The 19291-nt window shown below is 39.7% G+C and overlaps 2 protein-coding genes across 2 annotated transcripts in view; both read right to left on the bottom strand.

Annotated features, from left to right (window-relative positions):
• agpat5 (1-acylglycerol-3-phosphate O-acyltransferase 5 (lysophosphatidic acid acyltransferase, epsilon)) overlaps window positions 1–9742 on the bottom strand; it is a 38923-nt gene extending 29181 nt beyond the window's left edge. The window contains exons 1-2 of the mRNA XM_034184622.1: window positions 9728–9742; window positions 124–354 (exon numbers count right to left, since the gene is read on the bottom strand). Of these exons, the coding sequence (XP_034040513.1) occupies window positions 124–342 (219 nt within the window). The 5' untranslated portion in view covers window positions 343–354; window positions 9728–9742. The remainder of the gene's footprint in view (window positions 1–123; window positions 355–9727) is intronic.
• Window positions 3635–19291, bottom strand: part of mcph1 (microcephalin 1) — a 65902-nt gene continuing 50245 nt past the window's right edge. The window contains exons 14-15 of the mRNA XM_034184619.1: window positions 4488–4725; window positions 3635–4391 (exon numbers count right to left, since the gene is read on the bottom strand). Coding sequence (XP_034040510.1) covers window positions 4339–4391; window positions 4488–4725 — 291 coding nt within the window. The 3' untranslated portion in view covers window positions 3635–4338. The remainder of the gene's footprint in view (window positions 4392–4487; window positions 4726–19291) is intronic.

Below are 19291 nucleotides of genomic sequence, written 5' to 3'. Positions count from 1 at the left end.
AAGTTCTATTAAGTGAAAGTTTTGCAGACTTTGAAAGCATAGACCTGTCTATTGATGCACCGGTATGTTTTGTGTCTGTATCCTCATTATTAGAGCAGTTTGTGAACAGAAACAGCCACCCACCTCCACTCCTGTGTAGTTTTCAAAGAAGAAGAGGACCATGCTCTGGTAGATGCAGTACAGCTGGTCGTCCACTCTGTGATAAACTCTGGCTGGTAGGATGGTTGAAAGCAGACGCCAGACGGCCCACGACAGCAGGTAGACCGGAGCAGTTCCCAGCATGACTGTGGCTGGAAACCAGTACCGCAGCGAATAGGTGTGCACCACCAGGGACAGCAGCATGTTCACACGGAGTATCAAAAAAAAAAACAAAAAAAAAAAAAACAAAATCCCTGAAGGCGACTGTTGGACTGAGTACTACACTGCCAGAAGAGGCTCCAACTTTCAGCGCAGCGAAGGCAGCATTAAGAAAGTGAAGAAAGGGAAGCGCTAGCTGCCTAAAGCTATTTTTAACCTGGTGTGCAAAAAACGCAGCTGGTAAAGTGAAGGAAATAAAAGTCCAGTTAAGTGTTTAGTGAGAGAAACAAACCACAGCTCGACCTCAGCCTCGAGTCCTTCCGTGTGTTTAGCATGCTAAAGCAAGTTGGGGCAAAGCATTAGCGCACTGCTTTAAAAAAAAACAACTAAAATTACATGTTAAGCCCCTCCTCCTAACCAACACCTTAGGACACCTGTGTTAAAGTGTTCTGTATCCTCTGTACTTCTTGTTATCGACTGTTTTTTTTTTTTTTCTTTTTTCATGAAGTAGCCTCTTCTCGCTGCAAATGTCACACACATACACACGCCTCCCTCAGTAAAGACACACTGCAACATCACGGTAGCTGATTGGTCAGTGACGTTCACAGAAACGAACCTATCAGAAAACGTGTACCTGGAGCTCACACGGCTGAGATATTAAAGGGGAATTTACCAGCATTTTCGCCCCATCAAGGAGCATATCCCCTCCTAGAAAATTTCAAAATCTATAGCCTCTTTCCTGCGTTCTAAGGTAATATGGGAAGCTAAATATGAACTATATAGTTGTCATTTTTAATGCATAATTTTTTTTTCACAGATTGCTCCTTCCCAAGTGCAGGACCAACAGGCTAAAAAACTCCTTTTTGACCCTCAGGCCACCAGATGAGGAGTAACAGGAAGACAGAGAATAGGAAGCAAACACTAGTAGGCAGTAAACCAGTATTAATACAATAACATGCTTTTGGAGAGCGGTATGCATTTTCAGAGGCCCGACGTCCATGCCCAGTCGCCCAAAATGAGATATTCACCCTCGTCTAACTTGGGCAAATATCTGTCATTTAGGGTGGAGGGACTCAGCAAATGCATACTGCACGACAACAGCATGTTATTTGCATTATTATCACTTACTGAGATACACAACATGTAACGCGTACATAAAAAGTTGGCTCACTTTAACTTTTGTCGTGTCGACTGGCGCGCGCTGCTCTCCAAATTCGGCAGTGCGTCCTCATCAAGCTGGCTGCTTAATTGGCTGCTGTTCATTGTTGTACTATCCGTGAGAAAATCATCCAGAATATCCACATTGGTACCAACACACACTTCTCGCCTTTTTTATCTTTTCCTTTGCGGACAGTTCTTGGGCTGCACGCGCTATGACGTCATTTGTTTACGCACAGCGGGCGGGTATAGTCAGGTAGCGTCAACGTAAATCTACGATACCGGTTTAGCAACGCCTCAGTAAAGTGATAATAATGATCAGTATGCCTGGTATCTATATTTGCATACCGTTTTTCTTTTTTACTTTCACTTTTGATACTCTGTGTGCTTCTTACCCTGTGTCCCTCAATCAAAAACATGATTATTTAGGGTCTGTTCCTTTCTCTGCCTCTGACCAAGGCAGCATCTACATCTAACCCTAACCAACCAACACCCCCCCCACACACACACTATTTTCAGTACTGTGCAGACGTTGCAAGCAGTATGCAAGCTAGGGCAAACTGGGTGGTTTTTTTTGTGCTCCCAGATTTGAGTGCCATTTCCAGAAGTGAGCCGTGTGCTTCCGTTGTCATATTGAGGATCTTGTCCTGATGCATCACCTACCAAGCAACCGTGCCAACTACTCTATCTGACATGGTTTGGGTTTAGAGTTATCTCATGTACAAGTGATGAAATACACAGAAATGTGCCACGCTTGATTTATTTGATCAGCAGTGGGTGGAGCAAACAAAACAAAAAAATAAAAACATGACAAATATGCTATTCTATTGCCTGTGCCATTAAGGCCCTTTCCCCAAACCTTTTCTATCTCAGCCTGCTGTATAACTCAAAATCTCTCACAGTACAGGCCTCTGGAAATTATGTTAGGAAGTTTTACAAAGGTAATCATTTCAGCACTTTGTGGTATTCACTAGATGGGTTGACACGCAGTGACCTGGTACAGCAATTGAAACAGGAACACTGTGAACAGCTTGTAATATATGTTCAGCACCATCATCCCTCAGCAATGTGATGGATATTTTCCCCCTATTTTCTAGGATTTTACAAAATACATAATCCAGAAAATGTTCCTCGCAAAATTAGAAAATTGTGTAGCCAATCAAGCTGCTGAATCAAAACCAAAACATGAAACACTTTAAATGTGACTGGTACAATCATTTTTCCACACACGTACATTTGATACTTTTCATCCCCGGTGATTAAGCACGACTGACAACAAGCTGTGACACTTCAGTTTGTCCACTTGGCATTTCAGACACAGTTCAATAAAGCTCCAGTAATTAGCAGAAGAAATAATTGTGCAGTGACCCCCAAAGGGCCACTTAATGTTTTCAGTTTTTTAATATAATGAAACTGCTCGAAGTGGTTGTAAGATTATTTGGTGAGTCAGCTCAGGTCAGGGAGCACGCACTCATGAAACTCATCAGCTATACCACAGACCCGCCTGGTCCTGACTGCCAATCAAGAGAGGCAGACACATGGGTCCATCTCCACCTCCTGAAAAGAGCAGTCTATCTGCCGCAGTCAGGCAATGATATGTAGACATCCCCTTGGCCTTTTCCTGTTTCTGGGTTTCTTACAAGCCCTAACTTTCGGTACTTAAAAATGAAACCTTATTGCATAAATAGTTTTGACTGAAAGCTGAACTACCAGGTGAAATCATATTAATTTACACACGGCTATAAATAGCGTAGCTGGTAGTTAAGGTTCTCTTCCAAATTCTTGCTTAAAACTACAGATTTCCAAATTCTCCAAGGAAGAATTGTGAACATTGCTTAGATGATGCAAACACAATATCGGAAACAAAATCCATCAAGAACTGAAGGAGAAGAAGCACTTTCTATGAATTGTGTACAGATGCACTCCATGACATTGGTCCTGGATGAGCTAAAAAACAGGAGTTATTTTTGCCTCCCTTCTGGGAATCCAGAATAAGGTATCTGATCACGGCATTTTCACAAATCACTTTATTTTCAATCTGTGCAAAACATCAACTACAGTTGATTTCATCTGATTTTTTTAAATTTTTTTATAGAAAACCAGGGAAACATAGCGCAGCAAAAAAAAAAAAAAAAAAAAATCAGAACTTTTGACCTCACTTACTTGATTCTCCCACCAGAGTACATTTAACAAGAAAATGGTTAATCAACTTAATAATCCTGCTGGGGTGTTCAGGCTCCTCTCCCACCACGGAAAGAATCTGGGGTGCAGAGTGAGAACCAAGAAACTATGCAGACAGAAAACATTTGAAACTACAAAGACAGGGCCTATAGTGGGCTTCAAACTCATAACCTGCTTGCTATGAAGTGACAGCATTTATAAAATACTAAAATCCTATCAATCCATCAAATCTGTAATTCGTTACCAACAGTGGCATGACAAAACAAGTCCAATAAACAAGCATGTCCAACAGAGGTTATAAAATGGCTCTAAATCACAGTATTAAAATAAAATAAAGATTGTTGCTCAAAATCATGTTGGTTGCAAAAATATCCACATCTGCGCAGTAGTAGTAGTTGAGTATAAACAGTAATAAAATATTAAAATGGAAATTACATATAAGCTGTGCTTTCAAAATCTATACTGTTTTCTGTGTTATACCCAAAGTAATAGTTGACATTCTTAAATTTGAGGTTTCCATAGTAACCAGCGAGTTTGCATGTTCAATATCACATTACAGAATATTTATTTAACCTTTTTGAACATATTTCCAAGACAAACTGAAAATGAGGAACACTGAAATTGAAAGAGATAATGTGTTACATTATCCAGCATCAATTGAATAAACAAGACTTCACTACTACAAAACAGATTTAACACTTTTCACTCTAAATAATAGTCATCATATGACAGTTGCTTCAGATATGTGATACTGTCTGAAAACAAAAGAACCAAAAAAAAGAGGAAAACAATTAGTGACATGATAAAATAATGTAACATTTAATACTGAAATTAACAGGACTATAGCTTACCTAATACCCATTGCTCAGAGAGGATCCTGCTTCCCTCCGGTCTCCTGCCGCTGTATTTCCCGATGCAAATACCTGCCTGACGCACAGTTTTACACACGGTTCCTCCACAGAGCTGGATCAGCTCCACCAAACTCTGAGTAGGCGGCTGGGAATGCTGGGACACAAACATGGCTGGCTGCCCTTGGAACAGGTCCTGCTGGTGCTCCCCGGCAGACAGGTGTCGCTGGAGGCGGCAGATCTGGAGGCAGAAACCGTTCAAGTCAACATCAGTGAACTGCTTTTAAAATGTTCCAGTAAATTCATGTGGATGAGGAATTCTGCTCAACACAATGTGAAGCATAAAAAGGAGGCTGAGGGCGGGGGTGGAGGGGTTCGTCCACATTCACAAGGTTTAACATGAACCAGGACAAACTTTAATGCCGCGTTCACACCGGACGCCACGCGACGCCTGGTGTGTCGCTCTGCTTTCGCTGTGAAAATTCACCCCAATGCATCATCAAATAGGAGGAGCTTCCATTCTGCTCACCGTCAAGTCAACATGGTGGACCTTGATCACACTGAGTGAGTTGCTGTGCTCTATTTGTTGTGGAAAGCTGACAAACGTCACCAGCGGTGCCATCCCTAGGTTCACAACATCCTCATGAGACATTCCGAATTCGTGGAGCTTCATTATTTGCTGCAGGAGATGCGTCTGGATGACGGCCGCTTTCAGCGGTACTTTCGCCTCTCTAGGACCCAGTTTGAGGACCTCCTGTCCCGTTTGCGCACGCACATGTGAACAATAAAAAAAAAAAAAAAAACTGGCTGCCACTGCAGTTCCTCTCTCTCCCCTCAAACTCTGTCATAATTGTGTTACAAACTAGTCACCATTTGTTTTATTATACATCTGTGTAGTTAATAAATAAAATAATCTTCACGGACGATTCGTTCGCGTGCGCACGTGAAAAAAAAAACTGGCTGCTGCCACTGCTCGCTCTCCTCTGTCATAATTGTGAAATAAAGGACAAAAGGGACATAAGTCCTGCTCACAGGCTGGCTGCCAGAGACGGGACATGTCCACATCAAGTATAAACTCCCGACATCTCCACGTTACTAGATATCCAGTCCTTGATTGGTCATCGCGACGCGACAAGACGAAAAAGTTCAGATTTTTCAACATGGGGAGTAGGATGACGCAACACGATAGCATGCCACAAATGCGCCAATTGCTCAAAATGGCTTCATTCGCGTGGCATTGCGTGGCTTGGACTTTTGTGGCACCACAATGCGTCCTTCCATAGGGATTACATGGCAACCTGTCGCTGCCGTCGCTCGCGTGCCGTCTGGTGTGAACGCGGCATAAGACTTTGTGAGTCCCATTGATGTCTCCTTGACTCATGCGAACAAAAGCTGGACTCATTTCTGATGTGATTTTTTTTCCACTGCACTGAGGACATAGTCTTTTTTTTGTTGTACAAGCAGGCACAAGCGCCAACCAGGTTGCGTGTGTGTGCACGGGGGACAACGACTCTCCCGAGACATAATTTGATTGAGCTAACTGACACTGCCCCCCCCCCCACACACACAAAAACCACTCCGCTGTAAGCCGTCTGAATGCATGAAGACCTGTTCACATGAAACGCTGATGTGATTTTTGGCTGGACTGAGGAACGACACAAAGTCTTTTTTTTAATGGAAGTCCGAAGTCAGTGCACAGCATCAGTGGACTACACATTACAGTGGAACACCAAAACGTAAGTCCCTTTTCTGTTGTTTATAAATTAATAAAATATCAAATTACAAAGATGTATTATAGCCATTATATAAAACAAATAATGAACATTTTTACATTCTTTCAATGGAACAAATATTTAATTCGGTGAAAGCTGGAACATACCATTCAACTCTGCTTCACCTTGTTGAATGGCATGTTCCAGCTTTCACTTCATGAAATATTTGTACCATTGAACTCAAACATTGATTATTTGTATATTTTCATTATTTGTATATTATTGCACACTTCCCCTGGACCATGCAGCTGTGGCTGTGTCATGATGACGTCCTGTCAGCGTCTCTACACTTCACAGCATGTCATAATGCCATTGTAACATATTTGTGATGTTTTGCATCGTGGGAGCAGAACACTGTGATTCTTGCTGATGTTTTGTCAGATCTACTTGAAGTCCCGGTGGTGTCTACACATATAACTGCAGTGTAGTCATAACATCGAGGGCAGAACACTTTTCTAAAGCCACCTTCGCAAGTCATTGTAAGTGCTGCTGTGGGCAGTCTACAGGTCAAAAAAATGGCAAAATCGTAAGTGAGATATGCGCCATAGAAAGTCGCAGACTCTCTGTGGAGACATTCACTACTGCAAATGCAAATTCTGCATGTCTTGCGGAAGCTCAGGAACGCATACAAGCACGTACGGGGCCGTACTGCCATTGTACACTTGACCCTAGTCAGGAGAACGGCTAGTACGGGCTGTGCGATGACAACAAGATGCATGCTCATTGGACATGGGCCATACGTCAGAAGTACTACACGAGTACTCCACACCTGGTATTTGTGTGGCCTGCAAGACAGAAGTATATCGCACTCAACCCGTATGTGTGGCATGCAAACACCACACACAGCATGCGAATGCAATCCGCAATACACACCAGCTCTGGTACATTGTGAGTTGTGAGGCAGGGTTGAGTCAAATGGCCACAACAGAAAGCTTACTTAAGGCTGACATGGTAGTTGCTCAAGAAAAACATCAGAAGAACAAACTGCAGCTCAATGTGCTTCCTTAAAAGTTTACATATTTTGAAGAACTGTTTACAAAATGTACACAACCAGTCAAAGGTTTCCCGATGGGGAAGTGTGTCCAAACCTTTGACCGGCATTGTACTTGCAATTGCTTTTTAGTTTTGGTGGCTCTAGTAATCCACTGTTCAATCTATATTTCGAATACTTTCATTGTCAACATGCTTATTATGTGATACTAGCTGCAACAGAATAAGATTTCAACATAATATCTGTAAGAGGTATTACTGAAGATTCTTGTACCTTCAGACCATGTTTTCATGATATTGCTACAATCCAAGTATTAACCTAAAATGAGACATCTGATTCACATTAAGTCAAAATCAATTTCAACATATTCACTATATCCAGTGTCTTGCTCTAAGCATCATTAACATAAAGTCACTGTCCTCTAAATCACTGCTGATAAATTATCTCATTTTGGAACACCGTTTAGAGATGATCAGTTTATATGAAACGTGGTTGAAGCCAAATGTACACCTGCCTTTAAATGAGGCGTGCTTTCTAGCATACATGTTTACTCATGTTGCCAAAGATACTAAATAATCAGAGGTGTTGTGTGAATCTATAAATCTGTTTTTGGTTTAGCAGCTCACATGGGTGCTAAATTTAACTAATTCCAGTATCTAATTATTTGCCTTACTCAGGCTGCTAGAAATAATTTGGATCAGACATGGATTTCAATCATATTATTTTGTTATTGTACATACACCACCTGGCAATTATTCCAAACTCTTAAATTAATTCAGTAATTTAATCTCTGATTAGATGACTCATGGTGATAAGATCTTAATTGTTGGCAACTTTAATATCCACATTAATAACCCTTCAGAGCTCCTCAGCAAAACATTTTTAGAGGTTTGAAAATGTTTGAATATTGTCCATTTCTCCAGGAAAGGACTCACTGCAGTGGGAATTTGGTCCTGGCTCATGGTATTGCATTTCAGATAGTGATATAGCCTCTATTTTGTTGGCAGTTTTGGATCATTCACTTAATAAGTCTGAAGTATCATAAGCCTGGTCAATGAGACTGGATGCCTGTTTGTCATCTAAAAGCATCACATTTGTTCCTCTACCGTAACTGAATTTAGTGCTAGATTACTTGAGATTCTGCAGTCTCTCTGTACACAGTCACACTGTGGACAGGCTCACAGATCTATCTAATATACTGAATTCAACTGCTCCACTTAATGTGAAATCTCAACGCACTAAATTGCAAACGCTTTGGTTTAATGAACACTTACAATATCTCAAGTGTAGGAGCCCAAAATTTCAAGGACCACTTAAAAGAACATAGGATCACAAAGGTGATCCTATGACGAATGTAGGCATTAGCTCTGATAAAAAACAAAACAATTTATCAAATTTGACATTATCTCGCTAGATATGCGGTCACAAAGTGTGGGTAATGCTACCAACAACGTTTAAGGACTTGTGGTCTTATCTTGGCACACTATGCTGAAATTATTAACTTGTCACTTACAGACGGTTCTGTTCCTGTACGCTTTAAAGCTGCAGGGATTCACCCTCTTGGGTCCAGGGGTATTTTCTAGATTTTAACATACTTAATATAGTAATAACATAGTAATTCCCATTTTAAGTTTTTTTTTCCACTATAATGCCCATATGTTACATATCAAAATGTTCATAACTATCTCAGCTTTCAGAATGTGTGTCACGTATTTGTCTTGAACCCTGCACACAGAAATATTTTGGCTCTAAATCTGAAAAAAATATAATGCATTTTTCTAAAATTTGTTAAATCTTTATTGAAAAACAACCTTTATTCATGTGAATGCTCTGTTTTGGTGCTAGAAATGGATTTACCAAAGTCACTGGCTCACAAAAGTAGTGTAATATATGAAGAAAATTGTACATCAGAGCAAAATCTATGTTAAAAAATAATTTATGCATTGCCTGTAGGACTAAATAAAAAGTTAAAAGTGTTTTCAAGTTTTTTTTTTTGCATTTATGAAGGTTTAGTGGCAATGTGAATCAACCTGACTCTACAGCAGAGTAACTGTGCACTCTGAATGAGAGCGCAGGCAGCCATCAGAACACTGCGCACATGCAGCAGTGATATGACAAGCAGCGGAAACACGCCTCATACACACTGGCAGTCACTTGTTGCCAAGTGCAGGTGTACACACCTTCTGTGCTAGAGTCCCTTAACTCATTTGAAATATATGAATTTGGGATGTCCAGTTCCAAAGCCTGGTACATTTTAATTCATCATGGGCACAAAATGTGTGATAGACACAGAGTCCAATTCTATATCCCCTTTCTCCATTGGGAAATAAAAACAAATAAAAAATGTGAACAAGGCATGAAAATGTAACAAAACTGCACAGGTATATAATAACATATATTCAAAGTAAATCGCGCTGCTTTAAATGTGAATTCTCAGTAATTACTATATAGTATTAGTACCACAGGATGAATTCTGTGCAACTATATATATATATATATATATATATATATATGTGCATACTTAGAGAATTGATGTAGAAGCTAGATTTATATTTTATGACGGATTCTATCAGAATCACAACATCAAAGACGAGATAAAGTTCATTATTAGACTCTTGATTGGCAGAAACACAGACAGCAGTGCCTTTTAATGTCAGTTTCAGTTCTGCAGCATGCATTGTGCACAGAGCACTGACACGTCTTTGTCAGCGAATATAAGCAGGTTAATCACATTGAGCTCTCACTCCAGGACTGCTCTGAATCCAGCAGGGGTCAGCTGCATAACTAAAAGAGCCAATCTGCTCCATTCCAAGTTGAATGTCAAGAAATAGGCTTGAAGGCTTTTAGTCTTTTCTAAATGGTCACAGAGGTTTTACTTTATGCCAAGTAATCACAAATCGGTCACAGTGTTCAAAAGCAGGGTCAGGTTAACATTAACCCACACTGTGCAGTTTTTAGGGAATGACTGAAGACAATGTGCAAGCTGTGGTGCATGAGAAAACAGGATTTGAAAACACGGGAACAGTCAAACATTAAAAGGCAACATAAAAAAAGAGAGAACAATACTCTAGGAAAAAAGCTTGTGGAAACTTTGCTTCACAGAATGGATGGTCAACACATGTGACAGCTTGCAAAACATAGCTGTTAAAACATTTAACCCGAAAAACAAATTACGTGACTGAATATCACATTATGGTGGTACAGTGTCAGATAACATGAATTTTTGTGTCCATTTCTCTGAGCTACTTCAAACTGTGTAATGCTAATAAAACAAGAGTGGGTAAATCTGGAAAAAAAAAATTACTTGTTTCAGGTGTACATTAACATGGTACAGTCAAAATTCTGTCATTAAATTATAAAATAAAAATAATAATAATAAAAAAAGAATACAGTAAAAGTAAGTTCTTTCAGCTTTTTTTTTTTTGCTTGGGATCACCATGACAGCAGATCTGATATGAATCCATCTGCATGCTGATTTGGCACAAGTTTTACTCCTTATGCCCTTCCTGACACTCACTTTTGTATCTATAGCAGACAAATTGAGTACACCGCTATGAAATATCACTTAAATATCAAATGATTCTAAACTGTATCACCTCTTTATAATTTCATTATGTCCAAGTTATTTACAACCAAAAATAAGTACTTTAGAAAGATGACATTGAAAACAAATGCCCTGCGGTAGAAACTCTGTTCAACAAATGTCAGTACAAGTACAGTATATATAGCCTACAATCCAAATTATCACTTTTACAGACTGTTTTTTAGGACATTTCAAGGAATAAATACAACATTTTCAAGTCAGTGACTATCTCTTGGAGTTCATTTTAATTAGTCAAATAGCAACAGTTGCGTACTACAGTCACAGTGTTGAGAGGAAGCGCACTCTAAACCAGAATAATAGTAAATGAAGCAGACTAGTGAGGAAAGCTTCCAAGTGCCCAGTGAGAACTCTGGGAGGCAATTACAAACATCTGTGGATGCAAATGGACAAACTGGACACATGACAACTTCTGCTATTGATTCTCTAGTTCTAGTATTGTGACAGAGTGGCACAAAGGACTTCTAAAAAATAAACAAACAAATAAATAAATAAAGCAAAAAGGATAATCTATGCTGTGTGTCTTTCAGTAAACTACATCTGAAATTTCACATCACCATTTCATACATGTCAACCTATACGGATTGTCCGTAAATTATATGGACTTTTCCGAGTTTCGGAGTCATATGGACGTACAAATAAAGTCTTACGGATATTCAGGGTTTTCTGTTGTAAAATTATTTTACTGTTGTTTTTCTTAAACATCGTCAAATGATCGTCACAAAAAGCCAGATGCTTGTTTTTTCTGAGTCTCGCGCATTACCATAACTTCTAGACTGGTCTGCCCCCATTACATTACATTACGGTAATGACTTTGTTTATATCCGGTCATGTGTGTCCGGCATTTACGATGTGAAAGAACACTTGAAATCCAAACTATGACAAGAAAACCAACAAGAGACTGACCGTCCTCTACGGATCTTCGACATAAACACAGGGGCGAAGTCGAGGATCACTGGCGAGGCGATTTTCGATACACTTGATGAAGTTCTGAGGTATGTTTTATTTTGTTCACTATATTCAATTTATTTTTCATGATTTTATTAATGTATTTCCATTAGTGACACACAGTTCTTCTTTCTGTAAAAAAAAAAAACTAAATTTGACACATTCAGTTCTATAAAATTCAGCTTGACACATGAATACTAGATTTCTATTGTTTGAAATTCAACTGTGTAGGAAATACTAATGATCCTGACTTTAATGGCACTGTGGCAACTCATAATATGTGGACAAAAACTCAGTTATGCGATACTGCTATGCAGTTGTGTGTACTGTAATAAAACTGATTTTGGTGCGATTTGGAGATTATAAGGATTTTCTCACTTGGTTATACAGGTGGACCCTCAAAGGGGTTGACATGTATGCCTTTTAAAGAACTCCTTCTTTGTCCCACTCCATCATGAAGCTGTATTTACTGAAGCAGAAGACAATAGCTGCCCTACCCAACTGCATCCACAGAAGCTTGTAAGTCAAATTTCAAATTTTTCATCAATGTCGCCAACAAGTTGATGGACATCATAACTGACCTATACACAGGTACTATTAGTGCTATCCAGAGCAGGGGAGGAGTCTCTGACTTATTCCTAGAGAATTCTGGTGTTTGTCAGGCATGACTCTTGGTTCTTACACTGGTCAATGACTGCATGAACTGGGTGTGGAGTAGGGTTGTGGAGACCAGCAGCTTGGGTGGCTTTGTAAGTAACAGATCTTTGCAGAATCAACGGATGCCTAATTGCAACACTTGAGAAGCTAAGTGAGGAGTCAGAGTCTGGTTTTGTGATTGTCCTGTTGTGTATTTCATCCTTGAATTTGCTCACATTGTGAGCACTGTGTGTCTCAGTTGCCATCTCGTTAGATTACAGAGCAGAGTGGTGAACACACAACCTGTCTGTTGGATCCTTCAAGATGTAGGTAAATTACATGCAAGGGTCAACTACAGCTGTATGCAATTTTCAATCATTTATCCAGCAACTACTAGCCATCCAGCAGGTGGCAGACATGTCCAATGGATATTAAACAAGCTTTTGATTGATCAGGTGCAGCAAAGGAAAGAAAGCAAGTTCACATCTTCATGTGCATCATCGTATGGTGTGCTACTACTGAGTGGTGTGCCACTGAAATCTACCGAACAGTCTTGGAGAAGTTACTGGTACAAGATTCAAGGACAGACAGACCAAGTACAGTAGTGTTCAGAATAATAGTACTGCTATGTGAATAAAAAGATTAATCCAGGTTTTGAGTATATTTCTTATTGTTACATGGGAAACAAGGTACCAGTAGATTCTCCCAAATCCAACAAGACCAAGCATTCATGATATGCACACTCTTAAGGCTATGAAATTGGGCTATTAGTAAAAAAAAGTAGGAAAGGGGGTGTTCACAAAAATAGTAGTGTGGCATTCAGTCAGTGAGTTTGTCAATTTTGTGGAACAAACAGGTGTGAATCAGGTGTCCCCTATTTAAGGATGAAGCCAGCACCTGTTGAACATGCTTTTCTCTTTGAAAGCCTGAGGAAAATGGGACATTCAAGACATTGTTCAGAAGAACAGTGTAGTTTGATAAAAAAAAGTTGATTGGAGAGGGGGAAACATACGCAGGTGAAAAAAATTATAGGCTGTTCCTCTACAATGATCTCCAATGCTTTAAAATGGACAAAACGACCAGAGACGTGGAAGAAAACGGAAAACAACCATCAAAATGGATAGAAGAATAACCAGAATGGCAAAGGCTCACCCATTGATCAGCTCCAGGATGATCAAAGACAATCTGGAGTTACCTGTAAGTGCTGTGGAGGAATATTTTGTGGACTGATGAGAGTAAAATTGTTCTTTTTGGGTCCAAGGGCCGCAGACAGTTTGTGAGACGACCCCCAAACTCTGAATTCAAGCCACAGTTCACAGTGAAGAAGCATGATGGTTCAAGCATCATAATATTGGCATGTTTCTCCTACTATGGTGTTGGACCTATACATCGCATACCAGGTATCATGGATCAGTTTGGATATGTCAAAATACTTGAAGAGGTCATGTTGCTTTATGCTGAAGAGGACATGCCCTTGAAATGGGTGTTTCAACAAGACAATGACCCCAAGCACACTAGTAAACGAGCAAAATCTTGGTTCCAAACCAACAAAATTAATGCCTCGCAGATGTGAAGAAATCGTGAAAAACTGTGGTTATACAACTAAATACTAGTTTAGTGATTCACAGGATTGCTAAAAAAAAAAAGCAGTTTGAACATAATAGTTTTGAGTTTGTAGCGTGAACAGCAGATGCTACTATTATTGTGAACACCCCCTTTTCTACTTTTTTACTAACAGCCCAATTTTATAGCCTTAAGGGTGTGCATATCATGAATGCTTGGTCTTGTTGGATTTGTGAGAATCTACTGAATCTACTGGTACCTTGATTCCCATGTAACAATAAGAAATATACTCAAAACCTGGATTAATCTTTTTAGTCACATAGCACTACTATTATTCTGAACACTACTGTATATACCACTATACTGCCTCTCTGCCATTTTTGTTTGTGGGAGAATAACAATAGTTGATTTTGGCAAATGTGAATGCGGCAATAGTGTGAAGTGTCATAAAACATTTTGAACCAGAGTATGCTGAAATAAAAACGGGTTGATGTCATCAATAGTAATTCCGATATGCACACATTTCATGAGTAATGCAGCATTCCATTAAAAATACAGTTCAATTAGTTCCAGTACACTAGTTGCAGTCAAATTTCTCTTTCTCATTGTTTCACAATAGCTGGTGCTGCTTGGTGGCACACAAATGACAGGCAGCTGAGCAGTGCTGCCTAGCAACAGCAGAAGACCATCTACTGCCACGAACACATCGGCGTGATTACTATCAGATCTACAACGCGGAATGCACTGCAAATCACCTTTACTTTTTTGGTATCAAGTCTGGTAGTAGAGGCTTTTGCACAGTCCACCAGACAGACTTTCTGTGTGTCACACCAGGGGATTAAAAAGCCTCGGAGTATATACTATCTCAGTGAGACCACACTTGGGGGGGGTGAGAAGGAACTGCCAATCCACAGATAAAATCTCACACTGCACAGCACAAGGAAACTGGCGGACAAGTTCGGCATATTTGTCATCTTTTTCCTTTTTTTTTTTTTAATGGCTCCTTGTGTCCATCTACAAAAGAAATTATATGAATAATGCAAACAATTTGAGAAAATACATCTGAGAAAAATGCACCAACTGACCAACCCACAAGAATGACATTGCTATCAAAATGGAAGTATGAGCAAAGCTTAAATGATGTGAGTCGAGGTATACAGTATGAGGGACGAGTTGAAGACAGACTTTTTAAACAGACTGATGCTGTCTGTTGAAGTATAAAACAACCTTTTCCCACACGGTGACAGTAGATATACCTATAAGATTTCAATCTTCAAATAAATAAATAGAATTAAGCACTATAAAACAATGTCACCTTCACAAATAAGTCTGGGCATGTCCTCGCCTCTTCTTTGTGTTCAATTACAGGGAAAAAAAATGGACATACCAGAACCGGTACCAGTGAATCTACTGCTGTGTGATTCAGGCCGAACACCTGGGGAAAAAATGTTTTTTGGAATGATGACAAGTCCTTCCTCTTTGGTAATGTGCCTTAAATATGGTGCATTTCCCTTACACAGTAACATATTACATCATTGTACTTCCTGCAATTCTGTTTTGGCTTTTCTAAAGAACTTCAGAGCTGAAAGTGACACATAAAACTGATCACTTAGGCAAAATGCAGAAATAGTAGACGCTGTAAATGACAATCTGTTCACACTTTAACTACAATATGTTGTAAAATATTAAATATTTTTTCTTAACTGTTGGGGGAAGTAAAAACAACAACAAAAAATGTGGTGCCTGACCCAAAAGCAAAGGAACAGAAGCAGTCATGAGGTAGGAAACACTGTACTATATATATGTATACATCAGTTTGCTTCATCCAGAGCACATTTGCTTGCTTTTCAACCTTGACAGTACCACGCTCAGTCATACTGCACCTGCAGTTGGCATAATGTATTTGTATAACTGACTGTTCAAATTTGATCAAAGTTGTAATTAAGTGGCGAAAAAGGCCAAATAATAAATTTGTGTCTTGGAAACATGTCTTGTAATAGATACAAATCTGCAAATAGTGGTGAGTAAACATTAGAGCCTGAACAATACAGGATTTTTAAAACAGATACTGATTTCGATATTTGATTATTCTAAAAAAGAGACAAATATCTGATTTAAAAAAATATATTATAAATGAGCAACATTATTTTTCTCCCCATAAACACATAGTATAAACAAAGATTTCCCCAAACATTTAAGCTGTATAGATTTGTAATGACAACATGAGATCACGCATTCATTTTATATACTTGTTTATTCCAAAATAAAGGTAATATTGGGGGGGGGGGGGGGGGGGTTGCTGGAGCCTATAGTGCATCTAGAAAGTATTCACAGTGCTGCACTTTTTCCACAATTTGTTTTATGTTGCAGCCTTATTCCAAAATGGATTATTTTTCCCTCAAAATTCTACACAAAATACCCCATAATGTAAAGAAGTTTTTTTTTCCTTTAAAAAAAAGGATTTTGCAAATTTATTAAAAATAATAATAATAAAAAAAAAACCTGGGAAAAAAAAATCACCTGTACATAAGTATTCACAGCCTTTGCCATGAAGCTCAAAATTGAGCACAGGTGCATCCTGTTTCCACTGATCATCCTTGAGATGTTTCTACAGCTCAGTTGGAGTCCACCTGGGGTAAATCCAGTGGATTTGACATGATCTGGAAAGGCAGACACCTGTCTACATATAAGGTCTCACAGCTGACAGTGCATGCCAGAGCACAAACCAAGCATGAAGTCAAAGGAGTTGTTAAGACCTCCAAGACAGGATTGTCTCGAGGCTCAAATCTGGGGAATGGTACAGAAACATTTCTGCTGCTTTGAAGGAACCCGATGAGTACAACAGCCTCCATCATCCATAAATGAAGTAGTTCAAATCCACCAGGACTCTTCCTAGAGATGACCGCCTGTCTAAACTGAGCAAACAGGGGAGAAGGGCCTTAGTCAGGGAGGTGACCAAGAACCTGATGGTCACTCTGTCAGATCTCCAGCATTCCTCTGTGGAGAGAGGAAAACCTTCCAGAAGGACAACCATCTCTGCAGCAATCCACCAATCAGGCCTGTATGGTAGAGTGGCCAGACGGAAGCCACTCCTCAGTAAAAGACACATGGCAGCCCACCTGGTGTTAGCAAAAGGTACCTGAAGGACTCTCAGACCATGAGAAACAAAATTCTATGGTCTGATGAGACAAAGATTGAACTCTTGGGTGTGGATGCCAGGCAACATTTTTGGTGGAAACCAGGCACCATCTCTACAGTGAAGCATGATGGTGGCAGCATCATGCTGTGAGGCAGGAAGTGAAAGACTAGTCAGGATTGAGGGAAAGATGAATGCAGCAATGCACAGAGACATCCTGGTTGAAACCTGTTCCAGAGCGCTCTTGACATCAGACTGGGGTGATGGTTCATCTTTCAGCAGGACAATGACCCTAAGCACACAGCCAACATATTAAAGGAGTGGCTTAGGACAACTCTGTGAATGTCCTTGAGTGGCCCAGCCAGACCCAGACCTGAATCTGATTGAACATCTTTGGAGAGATCTGATGGAGCTTGAGAGGTGCTGTAAAGAGAAATGGGCAAAACTGCCCAAAAATAGGTGTGCCAAGCTTGTGGCATCATACTCAAGAAGACTTGAGGCTGTAATTACTGCCAAAGGTGCACAAAGTATTGAACAAAGGCTGTGAATACTTATGTACATGTAATTTCTTAATTTTTAATAAATATCCAAAAATGAAAAAACAAAAATAACTTTTTTCATGTTGTCATCATGGGGTGTTGTGAGTAGCATTTTGAGGGGAACCATGAATATATTAAATTTTGGACTAAGGCTGTAACATAAAATGTGGAAAAAGTGAAGCGCTATAACTGGCAAATGTACTGTATCTATATAATGCTTTTCCATCTATATCAGAAGCTCAAAGTGCTTTACAGTAATGCCTCAAATTCACCCATTCATACACATACGCTCACACACTGATGTCAGGGTGCTGCCATGCAAGGTGCTCAATACACACCGGGAGCAACTTGGGGATTACGGACCTTGCCCAAGAACCCTTAGTCATGTTACGGCCAGACGGGGGTTTGAACCGAGGATCCTCTGGTCTCAAGCCCATTTCTTAACCACTAGACCATCACCTCCCTATGCTGTGAATACTTTCTGGATGCACTGCATCTTATCATTGGGCAAGGGGCGGGGTGCACCCTGGACAGACCGCCAGTCCATCGCAGGGCTGACATATAAACAGACAAAGAATTTCACACTCACTTTAAAGTTCCAAATTCACCTAACCTGTACAGTTTTGGAAGTGGGAGGGAGCCGGAGCCCCTGGAGGGAACCCATGCAAGCAAGGGGACAGTATGCAAACTCAACACAGAAAGAACCAGGCGATCCCAGGAACTTCTAGGCAACAGTGCTTAACTACTGAGCCACCATAGTGCCAACATGACATGATGCTGTTTTAAATGCTGTTGCTGTTGTAAAAAAGGGCAGCATGTGCTAATGGCCACAGTAATGGGCCATTTTCTCCTCATGATGGGCCCTTCTCAGGCATCAATGGGCCCATGCAAGCTGAATAAAATAAAAAATAATTCAAGATTTGCAACTTAATTAATCTATAATAAGAGACCCAACTTGAAGCAATTTAAATAAAAGTTCATTATGATGAAAATTTCATATTTCCTTATTTTATGTTATATTTAATGTCATCTGATGTAATGCACAAGTCATAAATAATGTTTAAAATACTAAAAAAATAATATTGGATCTGCATCTGTTCCAATCCTCAAAACCTGCGTATAGTGGTTTTAATCTCGTGAGACAGAGCTGAGCTCCATAAGGCAGAGTTTTTTTATTTTTTAACGGTGTGACAGTGTCCGTGTAAACTTTCTTTCTTCATTAAACATTTTAGAACTGATTACACTCTTGTTATTCACATTAGATAAAGTCACTGTACCTACAACTCATCAAGTGTTTTTTTTCTCCTTTCAATTTCAGAATAACTGTTAGGGTCACATAATTTTAACCTTGGAGCGTTAACATTCACATTTCAGACACTCACCCCAATGAGGATTCCTTAGCAGGTTGAGCAGGGAAAAAAAAAAAAAATCAGAATGTTTTCGAGAAAAAAAAGTCCTCTTTTGTGAGACTCATTCAAAAATATGTTTGGCAATGAAATGTTCTTTAATGGAAGAAAAGGACATGACTGTCACAGTTTGTGTGTAACGTGCACAGCTGCATCCTTTGTGGCTTTTCAACTTGTCCAGTGGGGGGGAAGGTGATTGTGAAGTATATAGTCAA

Source organism: Thalassophryne amazonica, chromosome 13, assembly GCF_902500255.1.
Source record: "Thalassophryne amazonica chromosome 13, fThaAma1.1, whole genome shotgun sequence".
Lineage (NCBI taxonomy): Eukaryota > Metazoa > Chordata > Actinopteri > Batrachoidiformes > Batrachoididae > Thalassophryne > Thalassophryne amazonica.
This window is presented reverse-complemented; position numbering and strand designations above follow the sequence as displayed.